General features: G+C 56.5%; 1 protein-coding gene and 1 long non-coding RNA gene across 5 annotated transcripts in view; one reads left to right on the top strand and one right to left on the bottom strand.

The window, feature by feature from the left end:
- The window catches only part of LOC106009772 (uncharacterized), an 8,280-nt gene extending 5,412 nt beyond the window's left edge, over nucleotides 1–2,868 (bottom strand). The window contains exons 1-2 of the long non-coding RNA XR_015439735.1: nucleotides 2,740–2,868; nucleotides 2,119–2,246 (exon numbers count right to left, since the gene is read on the bottom strand). This is a non-coding gene — a long non-coding RNA (uncharacterized LOC106009772). The remainder of the gene's footprint in view (nucleotides 1–2,118; nucleotides 2,247–2,739) is intronic.
- Lrrc8a (leucine rich repeat containing 8 VRAC subunit A) lies at nucleotides 2,355–27,800 on the top strand. 4 transcript variants are annotated; one of them, XM_004849178.4, is made up of 5 exons: nucleotides 2,959–3,310; nucleotides 3,423–3,720; nucleotides 4,851–4,950; nucleotides 20,520–22,684; nucleotides 25,928–27,800. In XM_004849178.4, exons 4-5 carry the CDS (start codon nucleotides 20,528–20,530, stop codon nucleotides 26,201–26,203), a joined length of 2,433 nt encoding a protein of 810 aa, XP_004849235.1. In that variant the 5' UTR covers nucleotides 2,959–3,310; nucleotides 3,423–3,720; nucleotides 4,851–4,950; nucleotides 20,520–20,527; the 3' UTR covers nucleotides 26,204–27,800. The 4 variants fall into 4 exon arrangements, with proteins under 4 accessions (XP_004849236.1, XP_012929103.1, XP_004849235.1 ...); XM_004849179.3 differs by lacking the exons at nucleotides 2,959–3,310; nucleotides 3,423–3,720 and adding an exon at nucleotides 2,355–2,496; XM_013073649.3 differs by lacking the exons at nucleotides 2,959–3,310; nucleotides 3,423–3,720 and adding an exon at nucleotides 2,408–2,496 and having other exon boundaries at nucleotides 4,856–4,950.

Below are 27,800 nucleotides of genomic sequence, written 5' to 3'. Positions count from 1 at the left end.
CCTCAGGCTGGGCTGAGGATGAGCTAACCAGCCTGCCCCTCTTCAGCCTCCAGCCCCATCATCGAGCTTTCTGGGCATTCTAGTACTTTTCATTCACAGATTAAATGACCTCCTGAGAGACCCTTTCCCTGACTCTGCCCCTGCCAGGCCTGTGTCCCCTCCTCTGTGCCCCTCAGGCTTTCAACACAGAGGCCAACTGCTGGCTCATTTGCTGCCTTTGCTTGACTTCCAGGATGGGAGCTGTGAGTCCTGTTCTTCACCGGGCCCTCAGCCTCTGGCAGATCATCCAGCACACAGTCGGTCCCAAAGCCTGAGTGCTGATGGTCCCAGGAAGCTGAGGGAGAGACTGAAGTGCCCAGCACCCTCCCCTGGGGATGAGGGGGGTAAGGCTTATGGAAACCCCTTTGGGCAACTTCCTTTACCTCAGTCTACCTGCTTCACTTACCCTTTTATAAAATGGGACTGATCTACACAAAAGGACCGTGACACAGAAAGAGGTGCTTTGTGTCTGCTATTGTGGTTGTGGTTGGTCATTTTACAGGTGAGTACACGTGGAACCCCAGGGAGGGGTGCCAGATGCAGTTTCAAGGCTGCAGAGGGGCAGAGAGTCTGGGGCTTTATCATGGCTCTGGCCTCACCATTAGCTTCTTTTTTTTTTTTTGGTATCGGGGATTGAACTCGGGTCCTTGTGCTTGTGCAGCAGGTGGTGAAACCACTGAGCTAAATCCTCAGCCCCTATCCATTAGCTTCTTCATGTCCTTCCCACTTTGTGTCACGTCTGTTCCACTTGTTCTGTGTGCCATCCACGATAGGGCAGTGCTCTCTTCAGCCAGTTAGCAACTTGTGCCTCTCACCAGACAGCTGGTGGTGGTGCACACACTGGCAGATACAACCACATGCACAGTGGCATGCCACCAGGATGCCTGGTCACTATCGGAGGCAACCAGTTGACTTCTGTTTGTGCATCTTACCCGACAGCTGGTGCTATCAGAGGCCGATTTCCTCCACCTGCCTAGAAAGGGGGACTTCAAGGGATAAAGGAAAAAAAGACAATACAGTCTTCTCTAATTTCAAAGTATATGGGGGCCGGGAGGTCAGTGCCTCAGAGTGGGCAAAGACAAAGACTCTGGGAGCTAGTCGCTGTTTATTGGGTACACACAATAATTGGAGGGAGTACAGGGTGACTTCTCATGCTGATGAAGGCAGAGAGAAGAGCATTCCCACCTCAGTAGGTGGGATGAGCTGGGCTGATAAGGGACTCCACCCTCCCCAGGTGAGACCTTTCTCTTCTGTATTACTACTGGGTTCTCAAGGAACCAGGATACCTTCAGCTGGTGTTATCTTGCCATTGAGCATCACAGCATCACAGACCATTGAGGCCTCAGCTGTGACCGACCAGACGCAAAATGGAGTTATGTTTCCGCATGCCATAGCCAGCTCTCAGGCAAGGCAACACTGGGCCTTGGACAGCTATAGTCATACTTTAACTATGAAATGATTTTTCCCTCCAAATTTATGTAGAAATGCTCCCGAAAGGTGCCACGCACCAAATACTCCCACATACTCTGCCCAGGAACAGTAGCGTCGCAAGGCTGTTCTTTTTGAGCCTTCCTTTTTCCACCTAAGGTATCTCGGAAGTCCTCCGTCTTAGTGCACGTTGAACATTTTTTTTGTTTTAATGGCTGCACAGTTTTCCAATGCATGGATTTTTTTTTTCTTTACCTGATTGCCATTACTTTTGTCAGTGTAAGAAGTGCGGGGACCCAGGAGGCTCCATGGAGATGCAGAGCTGGCGTCCAGAGACTTGACTCCAGCCCCACCTGTGCCCCGAATTCGCTGTTCCTTGGGCTGCATCTTCTCCAGGAGCACGATCTTGGGAAGCAGATGTGAGTGGTGCAGAGAGGACCACGCTGGCTGCTCCCCGGGTCCGAGCGCGGGTCAGTGGCAGCGCGCCAGCCATTCCCACAAGCACTTCCCTCTTTGGTGACAGCCACTCCGCACACCAGCGACACTCATGCATCAAGTACCCCGGAACAATGAAGATCGGAACCCTCTAACAATCTCCCGGAACTGGCACCCTACCTCTTGTCACTCGCGTTCGGTATCGGTTCTACTCACCTGCCTCTCGGTTACTTCACCGAAGTCCTTTAGCGGTCTCGCTTAAGGCTGCAGCCGTTTCTACCCCTTTAAGAGGGCGGAGCCCCGGGTCCGCTACTTCCCGCCCAAAGAGATCATGCGCAGGCGCACTGGAGAGAGTCCAGAGAGGCCGCCAAGAGCTCCCTTTACAAACATGGCGACGCCCTGGGCGCCGCGTTCGCGCCCGCTGACGTCACTTCCGGGGCGGAGGAGGCTGAGTGGTGCAGTGAGGGACAAACAAAAGGAGGAGCCGGCCCAGCGCGGTGGCCGGCGGCGGCGGCGGCGGCGGCGGCGGCGGCGGGGGGACGGGGCGGCCGAGGCAGGGGCTGCCTGCTGCGCTCCCGGGCACGGCGAGCCGAGGTGAGTGGGCCGGGGGGAGACAGGGACGCGCGCTGTCACGTCTGGGAACCCATTTGGACGCGCTCCGCAGGCCGGCCGGCCCCACGCGTTCGGAGCGCTCGGGCTGCGCCTGCCACGCTGTCCCCCGGGCTCCCGCGGCCACTCCGTGCGGCGCCCCTGCCGGCTCCGCCAGGCTCTGGGTCCCCGCAGCCCCACCCTCCCGCCGGTGTCGGGGCGCGCGAGCCCCCTCCAGGCACCCCATACCTCCTCTGTCCTCCTACCCGGAGTTTCCACGCGGCTCCCCCTGGTCTCCTTGTCATCTCCTGGGTCCCGGATCCCCTCTCCTTACACTCCTCCTTTCCCGGAGGTTCCACCTATGGGCACTCTTCTTGCCAGCTTCTCTTCTGTTTTCATAGGTTCCCCAGATCTCTTCTAGGTCCCTAGCCCCGTCTTCTACCCTTGGACCGGTCCACCTCTTGATCCGGAGGGGACAGTGCTCTGACACCGGGGCAGGATCCCTGGCTAGGGTCTTGGACCTGGCTGGGCTGGGGTTCTAGGGGTGATTGGTTTGGAGTTTGAGACCCCAGCCCTGCCCCTGTCCGTTGCATCCACAGGGGCGGGAGGTGCAGATCTAGTGAGGTCACTGCCTGGCCCAACTATTTGGGTGAGCTGGAGATCCAGCACGCTGGCCCCAGGCTGAGGGACCGTAGCATGGGGATCATGGGGTTTGTGGTGATTCTGCTGCTTTGGCGACCGCCGCTTCTCCTTGGTCAGGGATGGAGCAAACCAAGATTGGGCTGGTTCTCCGCTGATGTGTTGCCTTTTTTGGAAAGAGGTGTGGTTGGAGATTGTGTGTGGCAGCCTCTTCCTAATGGGGACTGGGCTGGCGGGGTGGGGTGGGTTTTGGGCTAGTCACTTCCACTCCCTCTTCTTCCTCTGCCCCTTAGGGTGCCTTTGAGAAGGAGGTGTGAGGCGGAGAGCTTGATGAGGGGAGGGCACCGGGGGCAAAGACTTGGAGGAGCTGAAATTTCCGAGGACCTCTTCCCCCTTTCCTATTTAGTAGTGCTTAGAACTCTTGCCAAACTGTATTCTGCGCTCTGGAGCAAAGCGGCAGATGGACTGGTACTGGGGAAAGAGAAGATCGGCTGCGGGTGCTACTTCCTGTGAGGAGAAGGGAGTGGGAGTGTGTCCTGAGGCCCCGGGCAGTGCCCCTGGCTCAGTCTGCCTGGCGTGGTCTCCGTGAAGGTCAGTGTCCTGTGGCTGGGAGAGGCAAGGACAGATGGCTCGTGCTGGAGGACTGGCTGCTTTGGAGATGCTGGGGTTGAGCAGCTGGCCCTGCCTCCCAGTGTGCAGGTGTCAGAGCTTGTTTGGGGGTGGGGCGGGTTCCGATGCCTTGGGCCTTGGAGCAGAGAACCAAAAAGTGTTTGTGAGTTGTCCAGCCCCAGAACTCCACCAAATGCCTTTGTTCTCTGCTTCCTGGGCACACCCGCGGAGAAACAACCCGAGTGGTCTTTCTGGAAAGTGGGGCTGCTGAGGAATGTCCCTGTGGGTCGGAAGTCAACGTGGTGGCTGGGCTTAGGTTGCTGCTTGCAATGGCCTGGAGCTCTCTTGTAGGAGCCGGAGAGGAGTCAGCCTGGCTCCTGACTCTCTCCCTAGTGGAAGTCATTCCAGGTTTTCACGTGGGGACAACTGAGGCCCAGGTGGACAGGCTGAGACCTCATATGGCCCCACGTGGGATGGATGTGGTGAAGCCCAGCCCCGCCTTCCCCAGTGGTTATTGCCATGCTGGGCTCTAGCTCATTTCACTGCTGGCCGCTGAATATAGGGTAGAGCACCCGCTTCGTTCCTCCTCTGCCAGCCTGTCTCGTTCTCTCGGGAACAGTTGTGGTGGACGAGCACTGTGTGTTTACTGAATGCTTGGCGAAGTGTGTGCTTTGTGTTTTAGTCAAAGTCTTTGTCTCACCGGGCTCATCCTCCTTCTAGCTCTAGTCCTGCCAATTCCCTGTCTGCTGCTAGATCTGGCCTGGGGGAGCTTGCAGTATTCTCAGGATGGAGTCTTCTTTCCCCTCCAAGCAATCATGCAGTGCACCTCTGCCTGAGTGCTCCTCCCACTCCTCCTCCAGGAAGCCTCCCAGGTCCCTGCTCATCTGCGTCTCCTGCTTCTCCCCGGCTGCCCCAGCAGAGGCCTCCAGATTGGAATTGCTGACATGGCGTCTCCAGAGGACTGGGTTCTGTGTGCGAGGCTCCTGTCCCAGTAGCTCCTTTTGCCCCGCAGCCCAGCCCAGGCTCTGGCACCACTGGACTCTCCAGAGTGCTGGTGGCACAGGTCTGAGAGTCACACACGCCTGCTGACAGCAGCTCTCGCTTCCTCCTAGGGCAGCAGCGTCCATGGAGCAGAAGGGATGCCAGGATCCCGAGCAGACGGATGTGTGCCAGCCTCAGCACCTCCCACCGACGCGCAGATAGCAGCCAGGGGTAAGGCATCTCAGCCCGGGGCTGCTCCTGCCCAGCCTGGGGCAGAGGGCAGCGTCTCCAGCTCCTCAGTCCTGTGGGCTCGGCATTGGAGGCCCAGGGACCGGGGCTATCGGGGCTTGAAGACAGGTTTAGTCTCCTCCTCACTCAGCATGTCCAGTCACCGTGCTCTTTGAAGGCTAATGTGTTGCACTCTTGTTTTTTCTTCATTCCCCCAGATCTTGCCTGTCTGGGTTTCTGATAGTGCTGGCCATGACCCTTGTCCCAAGGTGTGTTCCATTCTTGTTTGCTGCAGTGTTCACTAATTCCGTAAATGGCAAACTGGTGCTTCTGCAGGACTCATTAGAGGCTCAGGGATGTTGAGCTGAGCACAGTGAGTGTGAGAGGCAGAGAGCAAGGCTGGTTTCCCCACACCGACTCGGCCACACAGACATCTGGGGGCCGGGGTTCCTTGGCTGCGGCTTTGGGAAAGGGTTGTATCCCGAGCAGCCCAAAAAAGGGGAATATGGAATACTAGCACCTAGCAACAGGATGTTTTGAGGGTTAAATACCCCGATGAAGAGAAGTCTGGGTCCCGTTTAGGGCTGGCGAGGGCAGAGTCCTGGGTAATGCGCAGAGCACGTTTACGTCACGGACTCGTGATCGTCTGCAGAAGTCTGGGCAGTGGCCATTGTCCCCTGCCCACAAGTGCGGAGACTGACATCCGAGGCCCAAACCCCTCAGAAGGACGGCAGGGTCAGGGACTCGAACTTGGATCCTGCAGCCCTGGGCCAGATCCTCTGTTCCTGCCTGAGGCCTCTCTGCATCCACCGCCCATCTCAGCTTTGCCCAGAGTCAGGCAGGAGCCTCCCTACCCGGGGCTTGAAGGGCAGTGGGAAGCTTGGGGCTCTTTTCATGACTGCCAAGGTAGCTACAAACTCACTGTAGGTCCAGGGTGGCAAACCTATGGCTTGTGTGTTATTATGTTTTTCTTTTAAAACAAAAGATGTTAATGTATGAGTTGTTTTTGCTAAACTAAAGCCTCAGTATTCAGGCTGCGTTGCAGTGTTGGCACTTTGCATTAATAAGTGGGTTTTGGATTGCAGTTTGGGCACTTGTCTCTAACGCTGTCACAGATTTTGATGTGGTAGAGAAAGGGGACTCTCCCCTGCTCCTCGCCTTCAGAGATGGGAATGGGGAGAGTAATCGCTCGCCTTTATTACTACAGCGCATCTACTTTTTTTTTTTTGTACCGGGGATCAAACTCAGGTCCTTGCGCTTGTGCAGCAGGTGGCAAAACTGCTGAGCTAAATCCCCGGCAATAGCGCATCTACTTTCACAAAAATCAGCTCCTGTTGAAGCTGCCAATCAGCAGCTTGCTTTTATTTCATGGAATGACAGCTCCTGGGGCTTCCGAAGGCCAGAGGCAGACAGATGTGTTGAGGGCAGATTCTGAATGCGGGGACAGAAGGCACTTTCTGGTGCCAGCCATCCCTGGCCCTCCCCTGGTCATGTAGGTGTTTCTGGCCAGCTGGCCGCTGTGCATTTCAGCAGCAGAGGGAGGCGGAAATGCCTGTCGTGTGAAGCGGGCCACTCTCCTGTTTATTAGGACAAGGTCTACAGAGCTGGCCCTGCCCTGCGGGAGTTTCCTTTTGGTTTTGAGGAACTCTGTCCCTGGAGAGGGACTCCTGAGCTGAAGCCTCTGGGCCACGCTGAGAGGACACAGTGGGTCTGGTTTCTGTGAGGCAGGAGTTCCTCCTCCATGCTGGGGATGCCTGGCAGGGGACAGCCCAGCTGGCCTTGGGTTGGACCTGCAGGCTTGGGCCTCTGCCGACTGCCTGAGGCATGGCCACCTGGGGTAGGGGACACACAGCTGTTGAGTGGAGTCTGGGTTGTATATACCTGAGTCTTGCCCTTCCCATCCCCTCAGGGACAGCCTGGCCCTGACTCAGTTTCCCTTTGCAAAGCCATAGGAAGCTCTTCCTTGGTCCTTTTAGAATGTGTCTTTCAGGCACCAGCCAGGAGGGCAGGCGGGTGAGGGGGAGCAGGAGGGCCCTTGGGACTTTGGTGGAAAGTTGCTCACTGTGGCAAAGGTGACCTCAGGGTGGGCTCCGCAAGGAGACCTGTAAGGCGCAGCAGCCTCATTCTGAGACCCAGCCGGCAATGAATCTTTGTGGGGCTCCTCATGTCTGCCTCAGCTGGCAGATTCCTCAGGCTCCTCTGCCACCCCTCCGCCTCTGCCATGTCCCTTCCTCTGTCCCCAGCAGTGTCTGCCCCTCATGGGAGACCCTGCCTGGCAGCTTTCTGGGTGGCCCCTCCGGAGATGACGCTTTGCATCTTAACTTCAGCCCCTGCCATGAGTGTCCGCAGTGCGGTCATCTGAGTGCCGGGTCACTGCAGGTCGCCGTGTACTTTACCTCATCACCCCAGCTTGGTGGTGAGGTCCCTCTAGAGATGCAGGACCAAGGCTCCAAGGGATGAGATCTCCTACCCAAGTCCTGCAACTTGTAAATGGCAGCCGGGACTGAGCCAGGTCTGTGTGGCTTGGCGGCCCCAGCTCTCTCCTTCACTCTGCTGCTGCTTTTTCTCTGCTCTCAGGCATTTGAGGGTGCCTCAGGGTCACCTAGAGATCACGGAAAAATGCTGTGTCCCCGGCCCACCGTTGTATACCCGGCTCAGGCCTCATTAGCTGGGCCCAGGGACCTGCCCTTTGCAGAAACCACCCTGCCAGCTTTGCTGGTGGCCCACGGAACATACTGGGGACACTGGTTGGTTTCACCCTCGCTTGAGGCCCTGCCCGTGCTGAATAAGACTGCCTGCTGTCCACACCCAGGCCTTCAGGGGAGCTGGGCCACACTCCCCCAGGACCAGGAGTGGACGGACTTAGTTACTTTTGTTTTTTGAGACAGGGTCTCACCTTGTAACCCAGGGTGGCCTTGAATTCATGGCAGTCCTCCTGCCTCAGCCTCCCAAGTGGTGGGATTACAGGTGTGTGCTACCATGCCCGGCTTGGGGGTGTGTGTGTGTGTGTGTGTGTGTGTGTGTTGTGAAGCTCTTAAGCTTCCCTTGTCAAAGATGTGTGGGGCTGAGCTACCTAGAATGACTTTTACTCCCAGCCACAAGCATTCCCTGCTGCCTCTCCTGACGCCTTTCTGCTGCATTCTGTGTCTCGAAGCAAGTTCTAGCATCTAAATGTCTCTTGAGAGCTCGAAACCTCAAAGTTAAATTGCCTGCTGCAATACAGCCTCACGCCTGGAGCGACATTCTCTTGGACTAAAAGTGGCTGTAAAATTCCACAGCTTTCACATGCCACCTGGATACCTTGGAGGCGCAGCTGCCTAGCCCATGCCCTTGGACAGCTGGTGTGACGTGTGTGTTGCAGGCGTGGGGTGGGGTGGGAGTCCTTGCATCTCCTAGCTGGCTCCTTGGGTTCTGGGTCCCAGCCTGAGAGTGACAGCGGGCAGCTGGCCCACTCGCCCACTCGGGGCTGACCAGTGCCCAGCCCCCTGGGACCTTAGCGGAAGCCGTGGCGTGGCCTCTCCAGGGTATCCATGGCCACACTGGAGCAGAGGAGGAAGGTGGCCTGGTGTCTTCAAGGCTCTTCGGCCCCCCAGGGCCCAGGTGAGGAGCTGGGTCCCCTTCCAGGGTTTCCTTAACCCTTGAAATACCGGAGGCATCCTAGTGTGGCCTGCAAAGTCCCTGCTCCCTGACCCCTCAGCAGCAGGAGTGGCCTGGGAGACCTGCTTGCTGCCTTAGAGGTAGGTTGGCACAATGGTCAGATCAGGGGTGGATCTTCCCATCCCGTCCAGCTGGGTGGCCTTAGGTAGGTCACTTCGAGGGCCTCGGACTTCACACTGCAAAGGGACCAATGAAAACTTCCAGGAGAATAACAGCAGCACTCAGGAGGCCAAGGCAAGAGGATCACCATGAGGGCAAGGCCAGCTTCGGCTATATAGCGAGACCCTTTTTTCAAAAAAAAGAATAACAGCAGCAAAGTGCCAGGTGCAGTGGTGCATGCCTATAGTCCTACTTTATTGTGGAGGCTGAGGCAGGAGGATCACTTGACCTTATGAGTTTGAGGTCAGCTAGCATAAGATAACAAGACCCTATCTCAAGCAAAATAATAATAGCAGCAAACATGACAGGATCACTACACTGCAGGCGCTATCCTGTCCAGAAGGTTTTTGGCGGCTACCTTGTTCAATCCCCACCTCAGCCTTCTAGGAGTAGACTTGTCTGGCTTCTGGGTAGGGGAACCAGAGCTCTGCGGGGTAGTGACTTTCCCAATGTCACACTGGCGAGCGAGGGGCCACCCTCCTGGTCTGGCTGAGGAGGGGGAGCCGAGGCTCAGGACACGCTCAGCCCGGAGCTGGAGCTGGCCTGCTGCTCCCGTGTCCTGAGCTCGGGTCTCTGGCAGGGGAAGCCTGGGTGGGAGGGGGCATCCCTTACCTGTCACCCTTCACCCTGAAAGGCAGGCCACACCTTGGCAAATGTCCACGAGGCCAAACCTATTGGGAAAACCCAGCCCGAACCTGAGAGCCAGCTACTTGGCACTGATACTAGCTCCCCTCTCCCGTCCTGCCTGCGCTGTCTCCCCTCGGCCTTCCCCAGGAAGTGAGGGTGTGCCCTTTTATGCAGGGTGAGTCCCCAGCCCGCAGCACCCCCAGACCGCAGCCTCTGACTCACCCGGCTGGAGGGTGCTGGAGGGCAGCGTCTTGCTCTCGGTGTTCCAGATGTTGCTGAGACCCCTTCTCCCCTCCCCTTCCTGGCTCTGGGACTGGAGGAAGCTCAAGACCTAGAGCAGATTCACAGCCAGCTCCAACAGGGCCAGCGACCTCTGCGCCCCCTTCCCTGGGAGAGTGCTGGAGGGGCAGCCTTCCCATCTGGGCTAGAGGAGGGGTGCCAGCCTCCCACCAGCCCCGCGGCTCTGTTTGTGCTTTAACAAAAGGCTCTCTATGCCCGTCTGTTGGCCTCCTCCCTGTGGCCTGCTGCCCAGGTGTGGCACTGCCTAGCCCTCCGCCGGCCACGGAGGGGCATGCCTGGGTGGTCTCTCTCTGGACAGAGGGAGCAGCATGCCGTTTCTTTGACTCCCTTTCCTGTCTGTAAGAAGGATCAAGAAGAAATCGAAGCTGGTTGAGGTGGCGCACTTCTGTAGTCCCGGTTATTTGGGAGGCTGAGATGGGAGGATCGCTCAAGCCCAGGACTGTGGGGACAGCCTGGGCAACGTGGCAAGACCTCATCTCTTAAAAGAAAAAGAGGGCTTAACTCTGTGAACCAGGGCGGACACTTCAGGCTGGTTCTGAGAGCAGACAGCCAGCTCTCTGCCCTTGGTCCTTTCTTGTGATCTGGCCCTGCTCAGAGGTCTAGACATTTAGGGTTCAGCTGTCACCCAGCTCTGTCCCTGCTGAATTCTGGGAGGGTCTTCTACGATGGCAGGGTGTAGAGTGACACCCAGCCCCAAGCTGTGCCGGGCATTGAGTTGACACGTAGACATTTTCTTACCCTCAGCCCTCAATGACCCGGTTCACAGCTGTAATGGACCCATCTCAGAGTGGACAAAACTGAGGCTCCAAGGTCCCCGTGAGGAAGCAGTGAGGCTGGCATTTGAGTTGCCCAACTTGGACTTAGATCTGTGTGCCCCTGGGCATCTGTGGCGGCTGCTGTGTGTGTGTGACAGGTTAGGGCAGGGCTGACCTTCTACCATCGTAGGTGGCAGCTGTAATTCTTTTATGATCAGAAACCACACAATGAGGAAGGTCTTTTGGTTTTTTTGCAAGTATTTTTTTTCCTCCTCATAAACATGCCAGATTAAATAATAGGAAACTATGCAATGTAGACAACCACTCTTCAGCATAACCACATATGGTTTATGTGTAGCTTTCTGGATTTAGCTATACATACAGTAGTAAGTGTTTTACTGTTAGGGTTTTTTTTTCCTTTGGTACCGGAGATTGAACTCGGGACCTTGTGCTTGTGAGGCAGGCGGCGGAACCACTGAGCTAAATCCCTGGACTGGTAGGGTTTTTAAAACAAGAATTGGTTCTTGCAATTTTTTTTTTTTGGTATGAGGAATCGAACTCAGGGCCTTGCGCTTGCCAGGCAGGCACTGTGCTGCTGAGCTGCATCCCTGGCCCTAAGAATTGAATCATACTTTTCTTCCTGATTTATGGATCAGTGATGTTCAGTACATTCTGGCATGGCCATCCTCACCCTCATCTCCAGAAACTTTGATCTCAGGACTGCGACTCTGTCCCCATTAGATAGCCATCTCTAAATTCCTTACTCCTGGTCTCTGCTTCTGAATTTGACTCCTCTGGGAACCTCAGGTAGGTGTAAACCTACAGTATTTGACCTTTTATGGCGGCTTCTTTTACAGATCATTTTATATTCTTCTGAGAAACTCATTTATTTATACATATATATATATATATATATATATATTTTTTTTTTTTTTTTTTTTTTTTTTTTGAGACAGGGTCTTGCTATGTAGTTCAGACTGGCCTTGAACTCTGTGTAACCCAGGCTGGCCTTGAAGTCTCCTTGTTCCTCCTGCCTCAGCCTCCCCAGTGCTGGGATTACAGGTGTGTGCCACTACAACAGGCGCCTTTTTTTTTTTTTTGGTACCAGGGAGCAAACTAGGGTCCTTGCGCTTGCAGAGCAGGTGGCAAAACTACTGAGCTAAATCCCCGGCCCTCTTTTTTATTTTTTTTAACACTTTAATGTCTCTTGAACATCATTTGGCTTTTTGGGTTTTGTTTTTTGTTTTTTGGTTTTTTTGGTACCAAGGATTGAACTCGAGTCCTTGCACTTGCAAGGCAGGCAGCGGAAGCACTGAGCTAAGTCCCCAGCCTGTCTTGGACATCATTCGAGTCACTGAATACACACCTGTAAGGAAAGAAGCATTATTCTTACTTTAACATTGCAAAAGCAGAGGCTCAGGCTAAGTCATTTGCTGGGGTCATGGAATTATTTCGTGCTGGAGCTGGGTTTAAACCCACTTGCTCCCAACTCTGAAGCCCGTGCTCTTTGCCCTCTTCTAGAGCTGTCTCCCACCGAAGGAAGGATGGGGCCCTCTGGGTGCTTATGTGACCCTCCTAGGGACACAGAGGCTCCAGCCCTGCTCCTCTCAGGTGGCCGAGCAGCCCTGTAGGAGGGGTGGCCTGGCTTACAGCACAGGTACTTCTGCATCTCCATGAGGACAGGGCAGGACCAGGGCAGGGACTGCCCCTGAGCTAGGAGTGTCCCCGGGTGGAGGAGTGGACAGGCTGGAAGGAGGGGCTGCAGCTCTGCCCTGGCAGCTGGCACAGTAGCTGCTGCTGTCTGCCGGGCCGCTCAGGGGGAGGGTGGGAGAGAACCAGCCAGAGGTAGGAACGTGAGTTTGTTTCAGTGAACTTTGATGGACTGGTTTAATAGGCAAGTGTAAAAACTAGACCGGGGGTCTCTGTATGCAGAATTCTGCTTCATCAGACCATCACATTTTACCCTAATTATTTCAGATATTCGTGCATACATACACTTACGTACACATGTGTGCATGTACTTAAGTATGGCGAGCTCATTGAAGCCCATTCTCCAATCCCATTTTCTTTCCACCCTAGATGAAATCTTTGTGTTGGTTTTGGGACTTTTCCATGCGTGGTTTTGTGCCATTAATAACTTGAGTACCGAGCCAGGTGTGGTACTCACACCTGTAATCCCAAAACTTGGGAGGCTGAAACAGGAGGATCGCCTCAAGTTTGAGGTCAGCCTGGGCTACCTAGTGAGTTCAAGTCCAGCCTGAACTACGTAGAGAGACTCTGTCTCAAAAAGCCCCCCCCCAAAAAAAAACCACAGGTACATTATAGAAAATTATATATCATTTGTGTATTATTCTATACATTTTGTTTGTTTGTTTGTTTGTTTTGGTACCGGGCATTGAACTCAGGACCTTGTGCTTGCGAGGCAGGCGCCATATTTTGATTTTTGAGTCAACATTGTTTTTGAGGTTTGACCATGTTGACCATGTTGATTCAGGTTCATAGCTTTAATTTATTTAAAGCATTCCTTTGTAAGAAGGAACAATGTGTCCTTTCTCTTGCTGATGGATTTTTAGGTTGCTGCTGCTGTTTGCTGTTGCAGGCAGCGAGCATCCTGGTCCAGTGAGGCAGCTCTGAGATTGTCCGTCCCTAGGAGAGATGCGCTGGCTTCGGCCTGTGGATCCTAACTCCTCCCTGAGGAGCTCAAAGTTTCCGCCAAAGTGAGCATGGGGAGTGATTGTTTTAATTTGCAGTGTTTGATTACTAATGAAGTAGAGAATCATTTCATACATTAATTTCCATTTGCAGTTTCCCTGTGAATTGCGTATTCATTCCTCTTGCCTTTTCTGTCCATTGGGTATTCTTTTTCATGTGTGTTAAGTTCTATGTGTATTCTAGTGTTGATCCTGTGGTGATCATACACAGTAGAAATATCTCCTTGATCCAGCCGTAGTGGCGCATGCCTGTAATCCCAACACTGGGAGGCTGAGACAGGAGAATCGCTGTGAGTTTGAGGCCAGCTTGGACTACATAGTGAGTTCAAGGCCAGCTGGGATTGCATAGCAAGACCCTGTCTCAAAAAAAAAGAAATATCTCCTCTTTCATTTTCACTTTATTATTACATCTCGTGATATGCACGTTTCACTTTTAATATGATCAATATATGAATTTTTTTCCTTAGTGAGACTGTCTCAAAATTTTAAAAAAAGAAAGAAAATCAAGAGGTAGGGGATGTAGCTCAGTGACAGAGTGCCCCTGGTGTCAGTCCCCAGTACCACATACACACGCACGCACTCTTTCTTTTAAGGTTTTTCCCCTGCTGTGGTACAGGGGATGGAATTGGGACCCTCATGCACGGTAGACAAATACTACCTTTACACTGCATCCCCAGCTGTAAGCGTTCTAATGTAAGGTTTTTCCTTAGTCTTTAGTTCATCAGGATTTATTCTGGGGAGGGAGGGAGCTGGGCCAGCCCCCCCCCCACACTCGAACCCTTAACAGCTGGCATTGCTTCTAGACGCTCATTCTTTCCCCCAAACCTGCAAAGGCAACACTCACTGCCTGTGTGAGTTTCTAGGCAGCTGATGTCTGTCTCTAGCCTTTCTTTACTCTCTGGTCCACCTGTCTGTCCCCCGTCAGCACCAAGCACAAGCTTTGCTTCAATCCCTGTAGCTTTATGTAAGTTTCAGATTTTTCCTACTTTACTCTCCCAGATTATCTTAGCTCTTCTTGATCCTTTGGAATCATGACTTTTTTTTTGGAATCATGATTTTTAAAAATCTTTGTTCTTGATGGGTTGGGTAACATAATAATATAAAATCAGGGTGAATTTGGAGTGAAGAAGCATTATAAACAGCAGTTTATCTCAGCACCAGGTTGGTTTGGGGTGTGCATTAAGTCTCCTTCGAACCTTCCCTCGTGTTCTCAAGAGCTTCCGTTGCTGTGTGGTGTTTAACAAGGACTTAACAAATCACCCAGCCACAGCCTCTGGTTTTCCTAGTCCTCCCGTTCACTGTGGTGAATGATCCTGTGGCTGCATCTGTGTGGTGGAGTATTTCCCAGGCCGTTGCCCGCCTCCTTCGCACCGCTCTCCTTCCCAGGCCCCACAGACACGCCCACACACACCTGTCCCCGTCCCGCATCCCTGTCCCTGGGGCCCCACTGCCTTGTGAGCTTTAGCTGGGCGCAGCCAGGGGTCTCCCACCTCACTGTTCACCCCAGTCCCTGGGCGCACCCCCCAGTGGACTCTGAGGACAGAAAATAGCTCACAGTCCAGAGCGCAGCCAGGCACACTTCCTTTTTGTCTTTTCTCAGCGGCCCAATTTTAAACCCTTTCATCTTTGTCCTTTATTTAGGATCCTTTCCAAATTCTCTGTCTCTCAGGGCAAGGACCTGACCTCACCCTTCTCCCTATTGCCTTCCAAAACCTCCATCTCCAAGCTACAAAGAGCACCTGATCCCCACACTCGAGTGCCCTTTCTTCTTTGGAGGCTGTGTTCCTTTAACATCTTACACTTCTTTCTTTCCTCGGTCCTGGGGATTGAACCCAGGGCTTGGCATATGCTAAGTGCTCTGCCACTGAGCTACAGCCCCAGGCCTCTTATATTATTTTTTACTCACAAAGGTAATGCATGCTGGCTAAAAACCCAAGCTTCTATTTTAAGTTTCTGCCTTCTATTCTCATGGAGACAGCCCTTCCCCACTGGTCAGGAAATGTTGGTCCAGGATCTGACAACACGGGTTCTGTTCCTTTAGGGTTCTTGTTCTCGCTGCTTCCACATGGCTCCGTCCCTCTCTGGAGCTGCCTGCTCGCCCACTGTGTGCCAGGTCCTGCCTGGCTGGGTCCCCTGTGTCTGGCAGACACCTGGGTGCTTTCTTCCCTCTGTTTCCTTCCTGAGCTCCCCTTGCACTGCTTGCTCACTCGGTGGTGTCTGAACTCAGGCCTGGCTCAGATCCTGTTTTGTTCCCCACCTCCCGCCCTCAGGCTGAGCCCTGTGCACTTGGGTGCCTTGAGTAAGCGTTTCAGAAACAATCTGGCAGGGGAGGGGCAGTTACCTGTGCGACCTGCGCCACGACCTCACTGTTGGTGAGAGCAGAGCTGGGCCATCCTCCCGGCCATGAGTTCGTGCCATTGTCCCGCTGTCTGGAGCTCCTGTTCTACCTGCCCTTGGCTCCCACACCGGAGATTTGGGAACCCAGTTTCTGTGATCTTCAGGAGAGTCCAAGGGTAGCTAGGGAAACCAGGGTGCCGGGGAGGTGTCCTGGCTGCTGGGCGACGCCTCCCCCTCTGCTGGCTGCAGGCAGGATGCTGAGGACAGGGCTCAGGGTGGTCTGTGGTGGCAGCGGTGGTTCGGGGCCTGAACCCTGCTGTGTGACCTGGGGGTGGGCTGCAGATGGTGAAGGAGGAGACAGGCTGGGCAGGGGCCTGGGCCACATGCCTGTCACTTCCTCTGTCCACCTTTTATACAGTGCGGGCACACGGCTCCAGACAGGGAAACTGAGGCCCCGGGAGAGAAGGTGCCCCACAGCTCTGCTAGGAGGCTGGGCCAGTTACAGAAGGCTGAGCCCAAGGAGGGCACCAAGGCTCTGCCTGGGGACACCTGTGAAGGGCTCCTTCTGTGACATGGGGACAGACCCCTGCCCTGAGTGTGCCCCACCCTTCTGGTGCTTCTGCCCACACCCAGGGGTGCCCAGGAGAGCTGGCAGGTGGCATCCATGCCCCGGGAGGCTGCTGCAGTCACTGCAGGCGGTGAGGTTGGTAAAGGACTTCTCCCTCTGCCACTTAGGGCCCCAGTGTAAATGGGTCAGGAGTACCGTTCAGGCTTACAAGGGGAAATTCTGAAACACATGGGTGAGGGTGACCCTGAAGCCTGAGAAGTGACGAATCCACTCCCGTGCAGCGCTCAGATGGTCAGGTGCACAGAGACAGAAAGCGGAAGGTGCTGCCACAGCTGGGGATGCTCAGGGAGTTGGCATCTAACGGGCAGACGGCTGCACCTCAGCCTCACTGCCCTGCTCTGCCACCCGGGCCATTCACGTTGGGCAGGTTTTGCATGGCGTGAACCCACCCAGGAAGACAAAGGCTCTGGCTGTTGTGAGATGCGGGCTGGGCCCCTGGGGCGCTGCTGAACCATGGGTTTGTCATCAGGCCCCGGGCCCTGTGTGTCCCTTCGAGGGGCTCCCTCTTCCCTCTCTGTGGCTCCAGCGCTTCCCCTCCTTCCCGCCTCCTGCTCCCGGCAGGAAGCGGGAGGAGCCTGCAGGCCCGCCCACACCCCCCCCACCTCACCTGAAACTGCCCCCCTACACACCCAGGCCCACGCCCATCCACCCAGGCAGAGCTCAGTGCTGTCCTTCCGCCCTGTCTTCTCTCTCTAGGAGCACATCTGTCCTTAGTAGGTGCCTACCGTGTGCTGTGATCTCCTGTGCACAAGGAGCATCCGGCCTGGCCCAGGTGCTGTGGAGGGGGGCTGATGACCATACCACCCAGACTGAGCCCCCCCCCCCATGCCCATGGCTTTTTTGTGGGCATGTGTGGCAATGGGGATCCAACCCCGGGCCTCGCTCATGCTAGGCACACACTGCCACTGAGCTCCATACCCAGCCCTATCTCATCTTAATTTGAGTCTGAGTCTCCCTAAATTGCACAGGCAGGCTTTGAACGTGTGATCCTCCTGTCTCAGCCTCCCAGGTACCTGGGATTGTATGCGTGCACCACTAATACCTTATAGACAGAGTTCCGTGGACTGTTCTCCGTCCCTCTGAGCTCTTGTGCCTGCTGTGTGTGTGAAGCTGTGTCAAGCTGCAAGCCAGCAGGAGCTTGGTCCCGGTCCCCCAGGGGACCCCCGTTCAACCCTGACCACACCTTGGTCCTGGCTGTCCTCCTTCAGGCTGCTCTGACACGTGGTCTCTTCCTCCACACCTCAGGGGATGAAATCCTGGGATTTGGTGCCTGCATCTTCTCTCAGGTCTTCCCCAAAAACCCTATCAGAGGGCTGGGGATGTAGCTCAGTGGTTCAGCTGCCTGCCTCGAAAGTGCAAGGCCCCAAGTTTGATCCCCGGTACCAAAAATTAAAAAAAAAAAAACCCTCTCAGAGAAGGACGGTGACTTGCCCAGAGCCATGCAGCAGAGGTGTGGAGACAGTGCACGTCCAGCTAGATGGGCTTCCCCCACCAGGGCAGACCTGGGCCCAAGCTGGGCCAGGCCTGTCTGGACCCCAGCCCTGGTCCTTTGTAGCTCTGTGACCAGCCCCAGGCTCTGCCTCTGAATGTCCGTATCTTCTGTCCTCCTCTGCGCATGTCCAGTCTGACTGAGGCGACCCCAAAGTGGGGACACAGCTCAGACACGTGTTTTGCCCACTTAGCACCAAGGGTAGGGGAGAGACAGGCAGGCCTGGACGTAATGAACTGCTTCTTAGGCAGGCAGGGACTTCCCTCTGCGCCCTAGTCCTCTCACTTGCCCCGGAGCTATGAACGCTTCTGCCTCTCCTGACAGCAGAGCTGAGCCCGCTCCTCCACAGGAGGCTGGGGGTCCCCGTGACCTGACACTGGAGCCATAACGTGGAAGCCACATCCTGCTTCTCAGCAGCTGCCCCCTCCCCGGGTACCCGGCTCGCAGTCATGCCAGTCTCCTGGGACCTCGGGGCAGGCTGCTGCATGCCTTGGGCCTTCCTTCCGGTCCTGGTGCTGTGGCCTCACCCAGGTGAGGTCTGGGCAGGAGGGAGGCCAGCTGTGTGATTCACCCTGCCGCCCGGAGAGTTCCTTTCCCGGAGAGTGGGTGGTGTGTAGAGCCAGCTGGTCATTAGAGGCCCGGGGCCTTCCGGTGGGCGGCCACAGGCCTTGGCTGGAAGTCCAGGCTCACGAGGCACACTGACCCTCACCAGGCTGGCCCGCGCGGGTGGAGCGTCTGCTGGCCGCAGGGTGACCTGAGCTCTGGGAACCCCAGGGATGGGGAGGTTGAGTCGGGTGTCCGGGCCCTTCAGACCCCTTCACCTTCACCGGGCACCCCAGGCAAGAGGTTGGCAAGCCCACCTCGGCCCTGTCACATGATAGCAAAATGACTCTGGGCAGGTGCCTGTCCCTGAGCTATCTGTGGTAGGGGCAGGGTGCCTGGCACGCACGCACGCAGCCCCTCAGCCCTGCTGTGTCCATTGTCACCTCCACTACACATGAGTGCCCGGAGCCACCTCCATCACGTGGGCCCCTGGTCTGCCTTCTCCTGGGCTCACACCCGGCCCTGGGTGCCGTACAGGCTGGGAGTCTTGGCATCTACAGAGGTTCCTTTGTGAAGGGGTCACCACCATTGGCATGATCAGCGTCGTCAGTGATGGGAGTGGGTGCCTGGTCCCTCCCTTGGGAAGTCCCCTCCTCTCCCAAGAGAAACAGACCCACCTGACACAGACATTTAGGCCTGGTGTGAAACCTAGGTCCTGGGCTAGAAAGTAGTACGTAATGAAAAAGCACAATTTTTATTTTAACAAATGTACAGAAAGGACTAGAGGGTTATTTTCTTTTTTTCTCTCCTTTTCTTTTTTTTTTTTTTTGAGACTGTATTTGTCTATAGTCCAGGCTGGCCTAGGACTGGTCTTGAACTTGTACTGCTCCTGCTTCAGCCCCCAGATGCTGGGATTACTGTGCCCAGCTTGGAAGGTTATTACGCAGTGAAAAGTTAACCATGGGTGGTACAGTGGCACCTGCCTGAAATCCCAGCTACTTCTGAGGTTGATTTAGGAAGATCCCAAGTTCAAGGCCAGCCTGGGCAACATGGGGAGACTGCCTCAAAATTATAATTTTAAAAGGTCTGGGGGCATAGCTCAGTGGTAGAGCATTTGCCTAGCATGTGTAAGGGTCTGCTTCAATCCTTGCCACCACAAAAAAGACAACAAAAGCTAACAGTGGGTAGCTCTAGGGGTGGTTTACAAGGACTTTCTTCTTTTTCACTCTCCTGCCTTTTTCTGTTCTTCCAAGTGTTCCTGAGTGACCGGCCAGGGGAACATCCCCTTCCCTGTCATTGCTGCTTTACAGAGCAGCCTCGTTGGCAGGGTGGTCGTGGATGCCGAGGGAGGATTCTTTCCCCCACTTTTTTTGGGTTTTTTGTGTTTTTGAAACAGGGTCTCCCTGTGTAGCCCAGGCTGGCCTCGAACTCGAAGTGATCCTCCGGCCTCAGCCTCCTGAGTGCTGGGATTACAAGCGTGCGCTACCACACCCGGCTCTTTCCCTGACCCAACTCCCGTGGCTTTCTGTGTGGCACAGGTGGGATTTCCCACACGTGGCTTCTGATCCAGGGTTTCCAGCCTTGGCTGTTAATGAGCGTCACCAAAGTCACGTGCTAGCAATCAGATTCCCGAGCTTCTCCTGATCCAGCCAGTTGGACTCTGAGAGTCGGCTGTGGTCACCATTTCCCGCTTGTTTCTACACTCAGCCCTGGAAGTCAGTTCCCAGCAGGGCCAGTGTGATCATGCTGTCGCTGGTGCAGCCCCTTCCCGGGAGCCTCTCACCAGCCTGCTGTGTGTGACCCTCCCACCTTTCCTCTTGCCCTGTAGCAGTTTTGAACTTGGTTAGTCTTATGAAAGTGAGTTCTTGGTGACTCACTTGGAGTTCTTTGCATTTCACATTCCTCACTCACTGGAGAAATTCCTTCAGCTCACTGCAGCAGCTTCCCAGCAGCCAGTTCCAGCCCCTGAGAGTTTTACACAAGCCCTCTGGTTAGTCTGATGAGTACCTGGGCACACTCCTTGCAGGAATCCCCGAACACTCCAGGTGGAATGCAGCGAGCCAGGACAGTGAGGCTGCTTCTGAGATCTGCCCTGGGAGCCCTGTTCTCCCAGCGCACTGTCCTCCTGTCTGTTAAATGGGGAGACTGCCCACCCCCGGCCTGCAGTGGTTTCCCAGGCAACACTGATCATATGGTTTCTGCGTGAGGGCCAATTGGTGGCCACCTGTGGAAGGGCCAGGCTCTGAATCCCAGATAGATGTGAGGTGGAGTTTTGGGCAGTGATGGAGTTTTCATTTTTTCCCCTGACCCTGGATCCCATAATGCCGGGCCGCCCTGTAGTAACTCCTCCTATGGCTCCCTTTCAGGTTGAACCATGATTCCGGTGACAGAGCTCCGCTACTTTGCGGACACACAGCCAGCATACCGGATCCTGAAGCCGTGGTGGGACGTGTTCACGGACTACATCTCCATTGTCATGCTGATGATTGCTGTCTTTGGGGGGACGCTGCAGGTCACCCAGGACAAGATGATCTGTCTGCCTTGTAAGTGGGTCACCAAGGACTCCTGCAATGACTCGTTCCGAGGCTGGATGTCCCCCAGCCTGGAGCCCGCCTACCCCAACTCCACGATCCTGCCGACGCCTGACACAGGCCCCACGGGCATCAAGTACGACCTGGACCGCCACCAGTACAACTATGTGGACGCCGTGTGCTACGAGAACCGTCTGCACTGGTTCGCCAAGTATTTCCCCTACCTCGTGCTCCTGCACACGCTCATCTTCCTGGCCTGCAGCAACTTCTGGTTCAAGTTCCCACGCACCAGCTCCAAGCTGGAGCACTTCGTGTCCATCCTGCTCAAGTGCTTTGACTCGCCCTGGACCACCCGGGCCCTGTCAGAGACGGTGGTGGAGGAGAGCGACCCCAAGCCAGCCTTCAGCAAGATGAACGGCTCCATGGACAAGAAGTCCTCAACAGTCAGCGAGGACGTGGAGGCCACCATGCCCATGCTGCAGCGCACCAAGTCGCGGATTGAGCAAGGCATCGTGGACCGTTCGGAGACGGGGGTGCTGGACAAGAAGGAGGGAGAGCAGGCCAAGGCTTTGTTCGAGAAGGTGAAGAAATTCCGCACCCACGTGGAGGAGGGGGACATCGTGTACCGCCTTTACATGCGGCAGACCATCATCAAAGTGATCAAGTTCATCCTCATCATCTGCTACACTGTCTACTACGTGCACAACATCAAGTTCGACGTGGACTGCACCGTGGACATCGAGAGCCTGACGGGTTACCGCACCTACCGGTGTGCCCACCCTCTGGCCACGCTCTTCAAGATCCTGGCGTCCTTCTACATCAGCCTGGTCATCTTCTACGGCCTCATCTGCATGTATACGCTGTGGTGGATGCTGAGGCGCTCGCTCAAGAAGTACTCGTTCGAGTCGATCCGTGAGGAGAGCAGCTACAGCGACATCCCCGACGTCAAGAATGACTTCGCCTTCATGCTGCACCTCATCGACCAGTATGACCCGCTCTACTCCAAGCGCTTTGCCGTCTTCCTCTCAGAGGTGAGTGAGAACAAGCTGCGGCAGCTGAACCTCAACAACGAGTGGACGCTGGACAAGCTTCGGCAGCGGCTCACCAAAAATGCGCAGGACAAACTGGAGCTGCACCTGTTCATGCTCAGTGGCATCCCCGACACCGTGTTCGACCTGGTGGAGCTGGAAGTCCTAAAGCTGGAGCTCATCCCCGACGTGACCATCCCACCCAGCATCGCCCAGCTCACGGGCCTCAAGGAGCTGTGGCTGTACCACACAGCGGCCAAGATCGAGGCCCCGGCCCTGGCTTTCCTGCGCGAGAACCTGCGGGCGCTGCACATCAAGTTCACAGACATCAAGGAGATCCCGCTGTGGATCTACAGCCTGAAGACGCTGGAGGAGCTACACCTGACGGGCAACCTGAGCGCCGAGAACAACCGCTACATCGTCATCGACGGCCTGCGAGAGCTCAAGCGCCTCAAGGTGCTGCGGCTCAAGAGCAACCTGAGCAAGCTGCCGCAGGTGGTGACGGACGTGGGAGTGCACCTGCAGAAGCTATCCATCAACAATGAGGGCACCAAGCTCATCGTGCTCAACAGCCTCAAGAAGATGGTGAACCTGACTGAGCTGGAGCTGATCCGCTGCGACCTGGAGCGCATCCCCCACTCCATCTTCAGCCTCCACAACCTGCAGGAGATCGACCTCAAGGACAACAACCTGAAGACCATCGAGGAGATCATCAGCTTCCAGCACCTGCACCGCCTCACCTGCCTTAAGCTGTGGTACAACCACATCGCCTACATCCCCATCCAGATTGGCAACCTCACCAACCTTGAGCGCCTCTACCTGAACCGCAACAAGATCGAGAAGATCCCCACCCAGCTCTTCTACTGCCGCAAGCTGCGCTACCTGGACCTCAGCCACAACAACCTGACCTTCCTCCCCGCCGATATCGGCCTCCTGCAGAACCTCCAGAATCTGGCTGTCACGGCCAATCGGGTGAGTGGCGTGGCGTGGAGGTGGCACAGCGTGTAGGCTGGTGCGGCCTGTGGTGGGCACCCAGGAGGCCCAGTGCCTCAGGACAGTTAGTGCTCCTGGCTTGGGAGTCCTCACCTCTGGTTCCCGAAACTCCCTGGGAGGGTGCTCACTCAAGATTTGGCCTCCCAGGCCCCATCCCACACTGGCCCAATGGAGATCTCTGGGGTGGGGAGCTGCCTGTGTCGCAGAATGCTACAGAGTTCCTGCCAGGAAAAGAGGTGTGGCCAGCTAGGGTCTGTCCCCAAGGTGACCTGAGGCAGGTTCCTTGTAGGCAGGGCTGTCTGTGCATGGCCAAGAGCCACACAAGCCTGTGGTCTCCCTTGGGGACAGGAGGCCAGAGGCCGGACTTAGCTCAGAGTTTGTGGTATCTTCCTTAGCTTGTCCCCAACCAGCTGGGAGCCCAGGAGCCTTTCTGGGTCCAGCTGCCAGGGACAGAAGCTGTTCGAGTGCCCTGCTGTGGCTCAGGGCAGCCGGATGCTCTGCATTGCCGCTTCACTGTTACGGGTTGGCGAAGGGCAGAGCTGGCCTCAGACAGGGCTGGCTTGCAACCAGCTGCCTTTCTGTGCAAACCAATGGCTGGCAGTGTAGGAGGCTACGCCTTTGAGACTGTTGGTGGCGCCTGTGCGCCAATCTCTTGTCTGGCTGGCAAAGCTCCCATGCCAAGGTCCCTTGGCAGAGGCAGGCAGGCTGGGGTGGCGGGCAGGGTGTTCCTCACAGCTGCCCTTCGGGGAGCTTCCCTGCCCCTCTGGGGCCTGCAGGGCTTCCTGGGCCTCGCTCTCAAATGCAGATTTCTGCAGTGGGTGGTGGAATCCTGAAGCCAGGGCTTGGGAGGCAGAGACCTGATACACCTGCCCTCTCTGTGCCTGCTGAGCCAGCTCTGTCCCAGGTAGGACTGTGCTGTCCTCCCACCAATAGCAGCTCTCTGCTGAGACCTTGGGCATGGCAGGTGGGAGCCCCTGAAATGGCCCTGTCTGCCCTCCCTAGCCCCAGACAAGGACACACCTCGTCCTCCCTGGCTCAGGTCAGAAGGCTTCCAAGCTCTGCTGCTGCTAGCCCACCTCCCCGGTGTCACAGGAACCGTGACAAACCCTATGTCCTTCTCCCAAATTGTGATTTATCTGATCGCTCGTGTGAGTATGTAAAGGTTGTCTCACTGCTGCAGGTCACTAGGCAGGAAAATCAGAGTCCTGTGGGGACAGAAGCCATGCTTACAAAGCTGGGCCAAGCCAGTCACCACCTTCTGTAGTGTGAGGAGGGGACACCGAGTGGCCTTCCCATGGCCCCGGGTTGGACCCTCATGGCCCCTGTTGGGTCAGAAGTCCTTCCCACACCCTGCCATGCCCGCTCTGCCCCAGGCCGTGGGCCCAGCCCTCCTCCTGGGTGCGGGGGCACAGGCCAGCCTCCAGCCTGGTCCCCACCCTGTCCCCCATCCTGTCCCCACCCCCAGTTCCTCGAACCAGGCTTGCCTGTTAGCATCATGCCTGTAGGCTGAGGTCAGCCTTCAGGAAAGGAGCTGGCGGAGGCGCTGTCCCGGAGGAAGGAGCCCCTATGGAGACCCATTTTAGCACACTGCTTAATCACGTCCTGTCCCCCCACCCGCTGGAAGAGAGGCCAAGGGTTTTATCAGGAAAATGTTCCCTTGGGCCAATTGAGGCGGGCAGGCAGGTCCGTCCTCCTAAGCCAAGGCCCGGTCCTCTCCTTCCTGCTCTCGGGCTCCCTGGCTCCTCGTGAGCCACCTGGCTGCGGTGGCCCAGGTGGTGGGAGTGGCCCGGCCCAAGCCTGGGGGTGCGATGTCCCCATTGGACGTGCATGCTAATGAACACCTGGCCAGGCGGGTATTCCTTCCCTCCTTGTTCCCTTGCTGCTTGGGCAGATGTTTTCTGAGCTCTCCCTGAACCCAGCATCCCACAGGGCGCTGGGGACACGGGATGGTCAAGGTCCCCAGGTGACCAGGCAGTGGCACACAGGGGCCCCGCTGGGTTGGGAGGAGGAGGAGTCTCGGGAGGGGCCTGTCGCCTGCCCTGGAGTGTGCGGAGGTGGCTGGGTGAGGAGGAGAGGGGCCTGCGGGCTGCCCTGGAATGTGGACTTTACCCCAGGCAGGCACAGGCACAGCTGGCTGTGCGCAGGGCCTCTCACAGGCCCCCAGCCTTGCTGCAGTGTCAGAGTCCCCTGGCAGCCATAGATGTCCCGGGCCCACTTGGGACCAGCCTAAAGCTGGAGGAGCCTCTCTCTGCTCAGAGGGGTCTGTGACACTGCCTCCATGAGGGGAAGGGGGAGGGCAGGGCTGAGCCCGGCTCCCAGCACGGGGAGGCAGGGAGGAGAGGGCTGCAGGCCTGGATCAGGGCGAGGGGCGGTGTCTCTCGCATGGTCAGGGTGCAGATGGCCAAACCTAGGGGGAAGAGAGCAGCCTGGGAGAGCTCTTCAAGGCCACTTCCTCGCGGATGGGGAGCCAGCAGGATCCCTGAGGAGGCCGGAGAGGGGGCTGGGGGCAAAGGGAGCTGACTTCCAGCCTCCGTGGGCCAGGGACTTTCAGGAGGGGACAGGGCCAGAGGACAGGTGTGAGTGGTGGGAGCTGCATTGCCGAAGGTGGGGCCTGGGCTGAGCTCTGGGGCCAGGGGAGGGGTCGCTGGAGCCAGACTGACTCCCTGTGGACCCCAGCGCTGCCACTCACTGGGCTGAGCCTTTCCCAGTAGCCCTGACCGCTCATCAGAGGAGGTGACGGGGGCAGGGGGTGGAGCGGGCCACTCGGGAAGCTTTGGTCCTGGGTCCTGCAGAGCCCGCTTCCCGTCTGCCCTGACCTCAGACCCAGAAGCCACGCCTGCCTGGGCACAGCAGGTTGGTTTCAGACACCAGGCCAGGAGTGTCCCGAGTCCCACAGCCACTCTTGCCTCCCGGCTAGGAAGGCCGGGTTGCTCTCTGAAGTCGAGGACCAAGCCTACAAAAACCCATCAAGCTGAGAATCATCTCTAGTCCAACCCTGGCATTTTACAAATGGGGAAACTGAGGCCCGGGGAGGGAAAAGGACTCCCCAGGGTTCCGCTGTAGCTGAGCTTCCTGGAGGACGTGGCTGCGAGCCGACCTAGTGTACAGGTGAAAGTTCGCAGGCCAAGGCAGGTGATGTGGGAGCCGAGGGGCCCCTGTGGGGTGGAGACAGCGCCTCCCCTTGGCCATGCCCCCTCACTCTGGCCCTCTGCTCTCCCCCAGATCGAGGCGCTGCCCCCAGAGCTCTTCCAGTGCCGAAAGCTTCGGGCCCTGCACCTGGGCAACAACGTGCTGCAGTCACTGCCCTCGAGGGTGGGCGAGCTGACCAACCTGACGCAGATCGAGCTGCGGGGCAACCGGCTGGAGTGCCTGCCCGTGGAGCTAGGCGAGTGTCCGCTGCTCAGGCGCAGCGGCCTGGTGGTGGAGGAGGACTTGCTCAACACGCTGCCCCCAGAGGTGAAGGAGCGGCTCTGGAGGGCCGACAAGGAGCAGGCCTGAGCGAGGCTGTGGCTAGCAGCAGCAAGACCCCGAGTCCTCAGGCCAGCCAGGCCGGGCCCTACCTTCCAGGACTCCCGGACAGCTGGCCCCGCCTCAGCGGCAGGGCTGGGGCCTGGTGTGAGCCAGGCCAGGCTCGAGGATGGAGTCTGAGGGGCTGGCCCCTCGTGCCCTCTGAGACTCACCTGGGGTAGGCGCCTGCTGGGGAGACCAGAGACCTAGCCGGGCCCAGAGCACAGTATTTGGACAATCAGGGTCTCCTCCCTGGAGGCCACCTCTGTCTCAGAGGTCGTGCCCGCGCCAGAGGCCCAGGGACATCCAGTTAGCTCTTGGTATTTATTTTTCTCCACCTCCCATCTCCTCCCTCCAGGTGACTTACGCATTCCCAAAATGTTCGGGGCCACTGGAGGTGTGTAAGGAACGGTGGGCAGTTTTCCTCTCTTCCTTTCGGGGATGCCACCAGCCCCGAATGCCCGCCAGGACTGAGGCCAGGGGGTCGGGGCGACCAGGCTGCAGAGGGTCGTCCCGGTGGCCGGGGCGGCAGGACCCATGGGTGAGCAGGCCCCCCTCGTCGCTTTGCCACATCCCTTTTTGTGGCAGTTTTCAATGTTACTTTTAAGTCAAAGATTTTTTGTTTTGTTTTTTAAACTGAAAGTTGATGGTTTGGGTATTAAAAAGAAAAAAATACCAGAAAAAAAAAAGAAAAAGACACTGAAGGCCAGTGAGTTGGAGTCTCAGGGTTGGGGGGTGGTTTCCCTCGGAACAGGCAGAAGAGTGAGACACTGAATTGTATTTCCTTCCCCTGGGGTGTGGGTGCAGGACGTCTCCGAATCCGGTGTGACCTTGATCCAGTAGTTCTGTTTTTCCGCTCTTCTCCTGGGGTGGGGATTTTATATTTGTTTGTTTTTGGGGGGTGTTTTTTTTTTTGTTTTGTTTTTTTTGGTGTCTTGTTTTCTTTCTCCTCCGTGGATCTTGGCAGGGACTCCTTTGTGTGGCTGTCGGCCAAAGGGAATGTTCCAGAGCTGCCAACAAGGGAAGAGACGCGGTTGGTGACCCCCGGACAAACAGAGCTCCATTCTCCCCACTGCCGGCGCCCTCCCCGCCCTCCACAGTGTTCCCGAGCCACGGGGCCACTCCGCCTGCACTCTCGTTTCCCCACCTCGCGCGTCACGGCTCTGCTCAGTGCCACTGCCCACCTCCACTGGTCTGGTCAGCCCTGTCACTGTGGCCATTCCCGAAGGGCAGGCATTTCAGGGCGGCCAGGCGCGGGGGGCTCACTGCTGGGAGGGCAGGCGGCCCCTGTTTTTTGGTTCCAAGCCAGTTTCCCGGCCAGCACCTGGTAAGGGGAAGCCACCCGCTTTAGGTCATCACTCGGGCCGCCACTTCAGGAGGGTCCCTGCCTTAGATCAATCACGTGGACACTAAGGCACGTTTTAGCGTCTCTTGTCTTAACAGTTACGTCCATTTGTCTGTCCATTTGTGTTTCCTGCATCGTGTCATTGGATGTAACCTTCAGAAATAATGCACACTAGCCTCTGCTAACCATGAAGCAATCCGTTACACAGACTCAGATCAAATATCAAATAAACCTATAACACAA

The sequence above is a fragment of the Heterocephalus glaber genome, unplaced genomic scaffold (genome assembly GCF_053883595.1).
Source record: "Heterocephalus glaber isolate CG9 unplaced genomic scaffold, H.glaber_assembly_v1.0 deba00001479, whole genome shotgun sequence".
In the NCBI taxonomy this organism is placed as follows: Eukaryota; Metazoa; Chordata; class Mammalia; order Rodentia; family Bathyergidae; genus Heterocephalus; species Heterocephalus glaber.
This window is presented reverse-complemented; position numbering and strand designations above follow the sequence as displayed.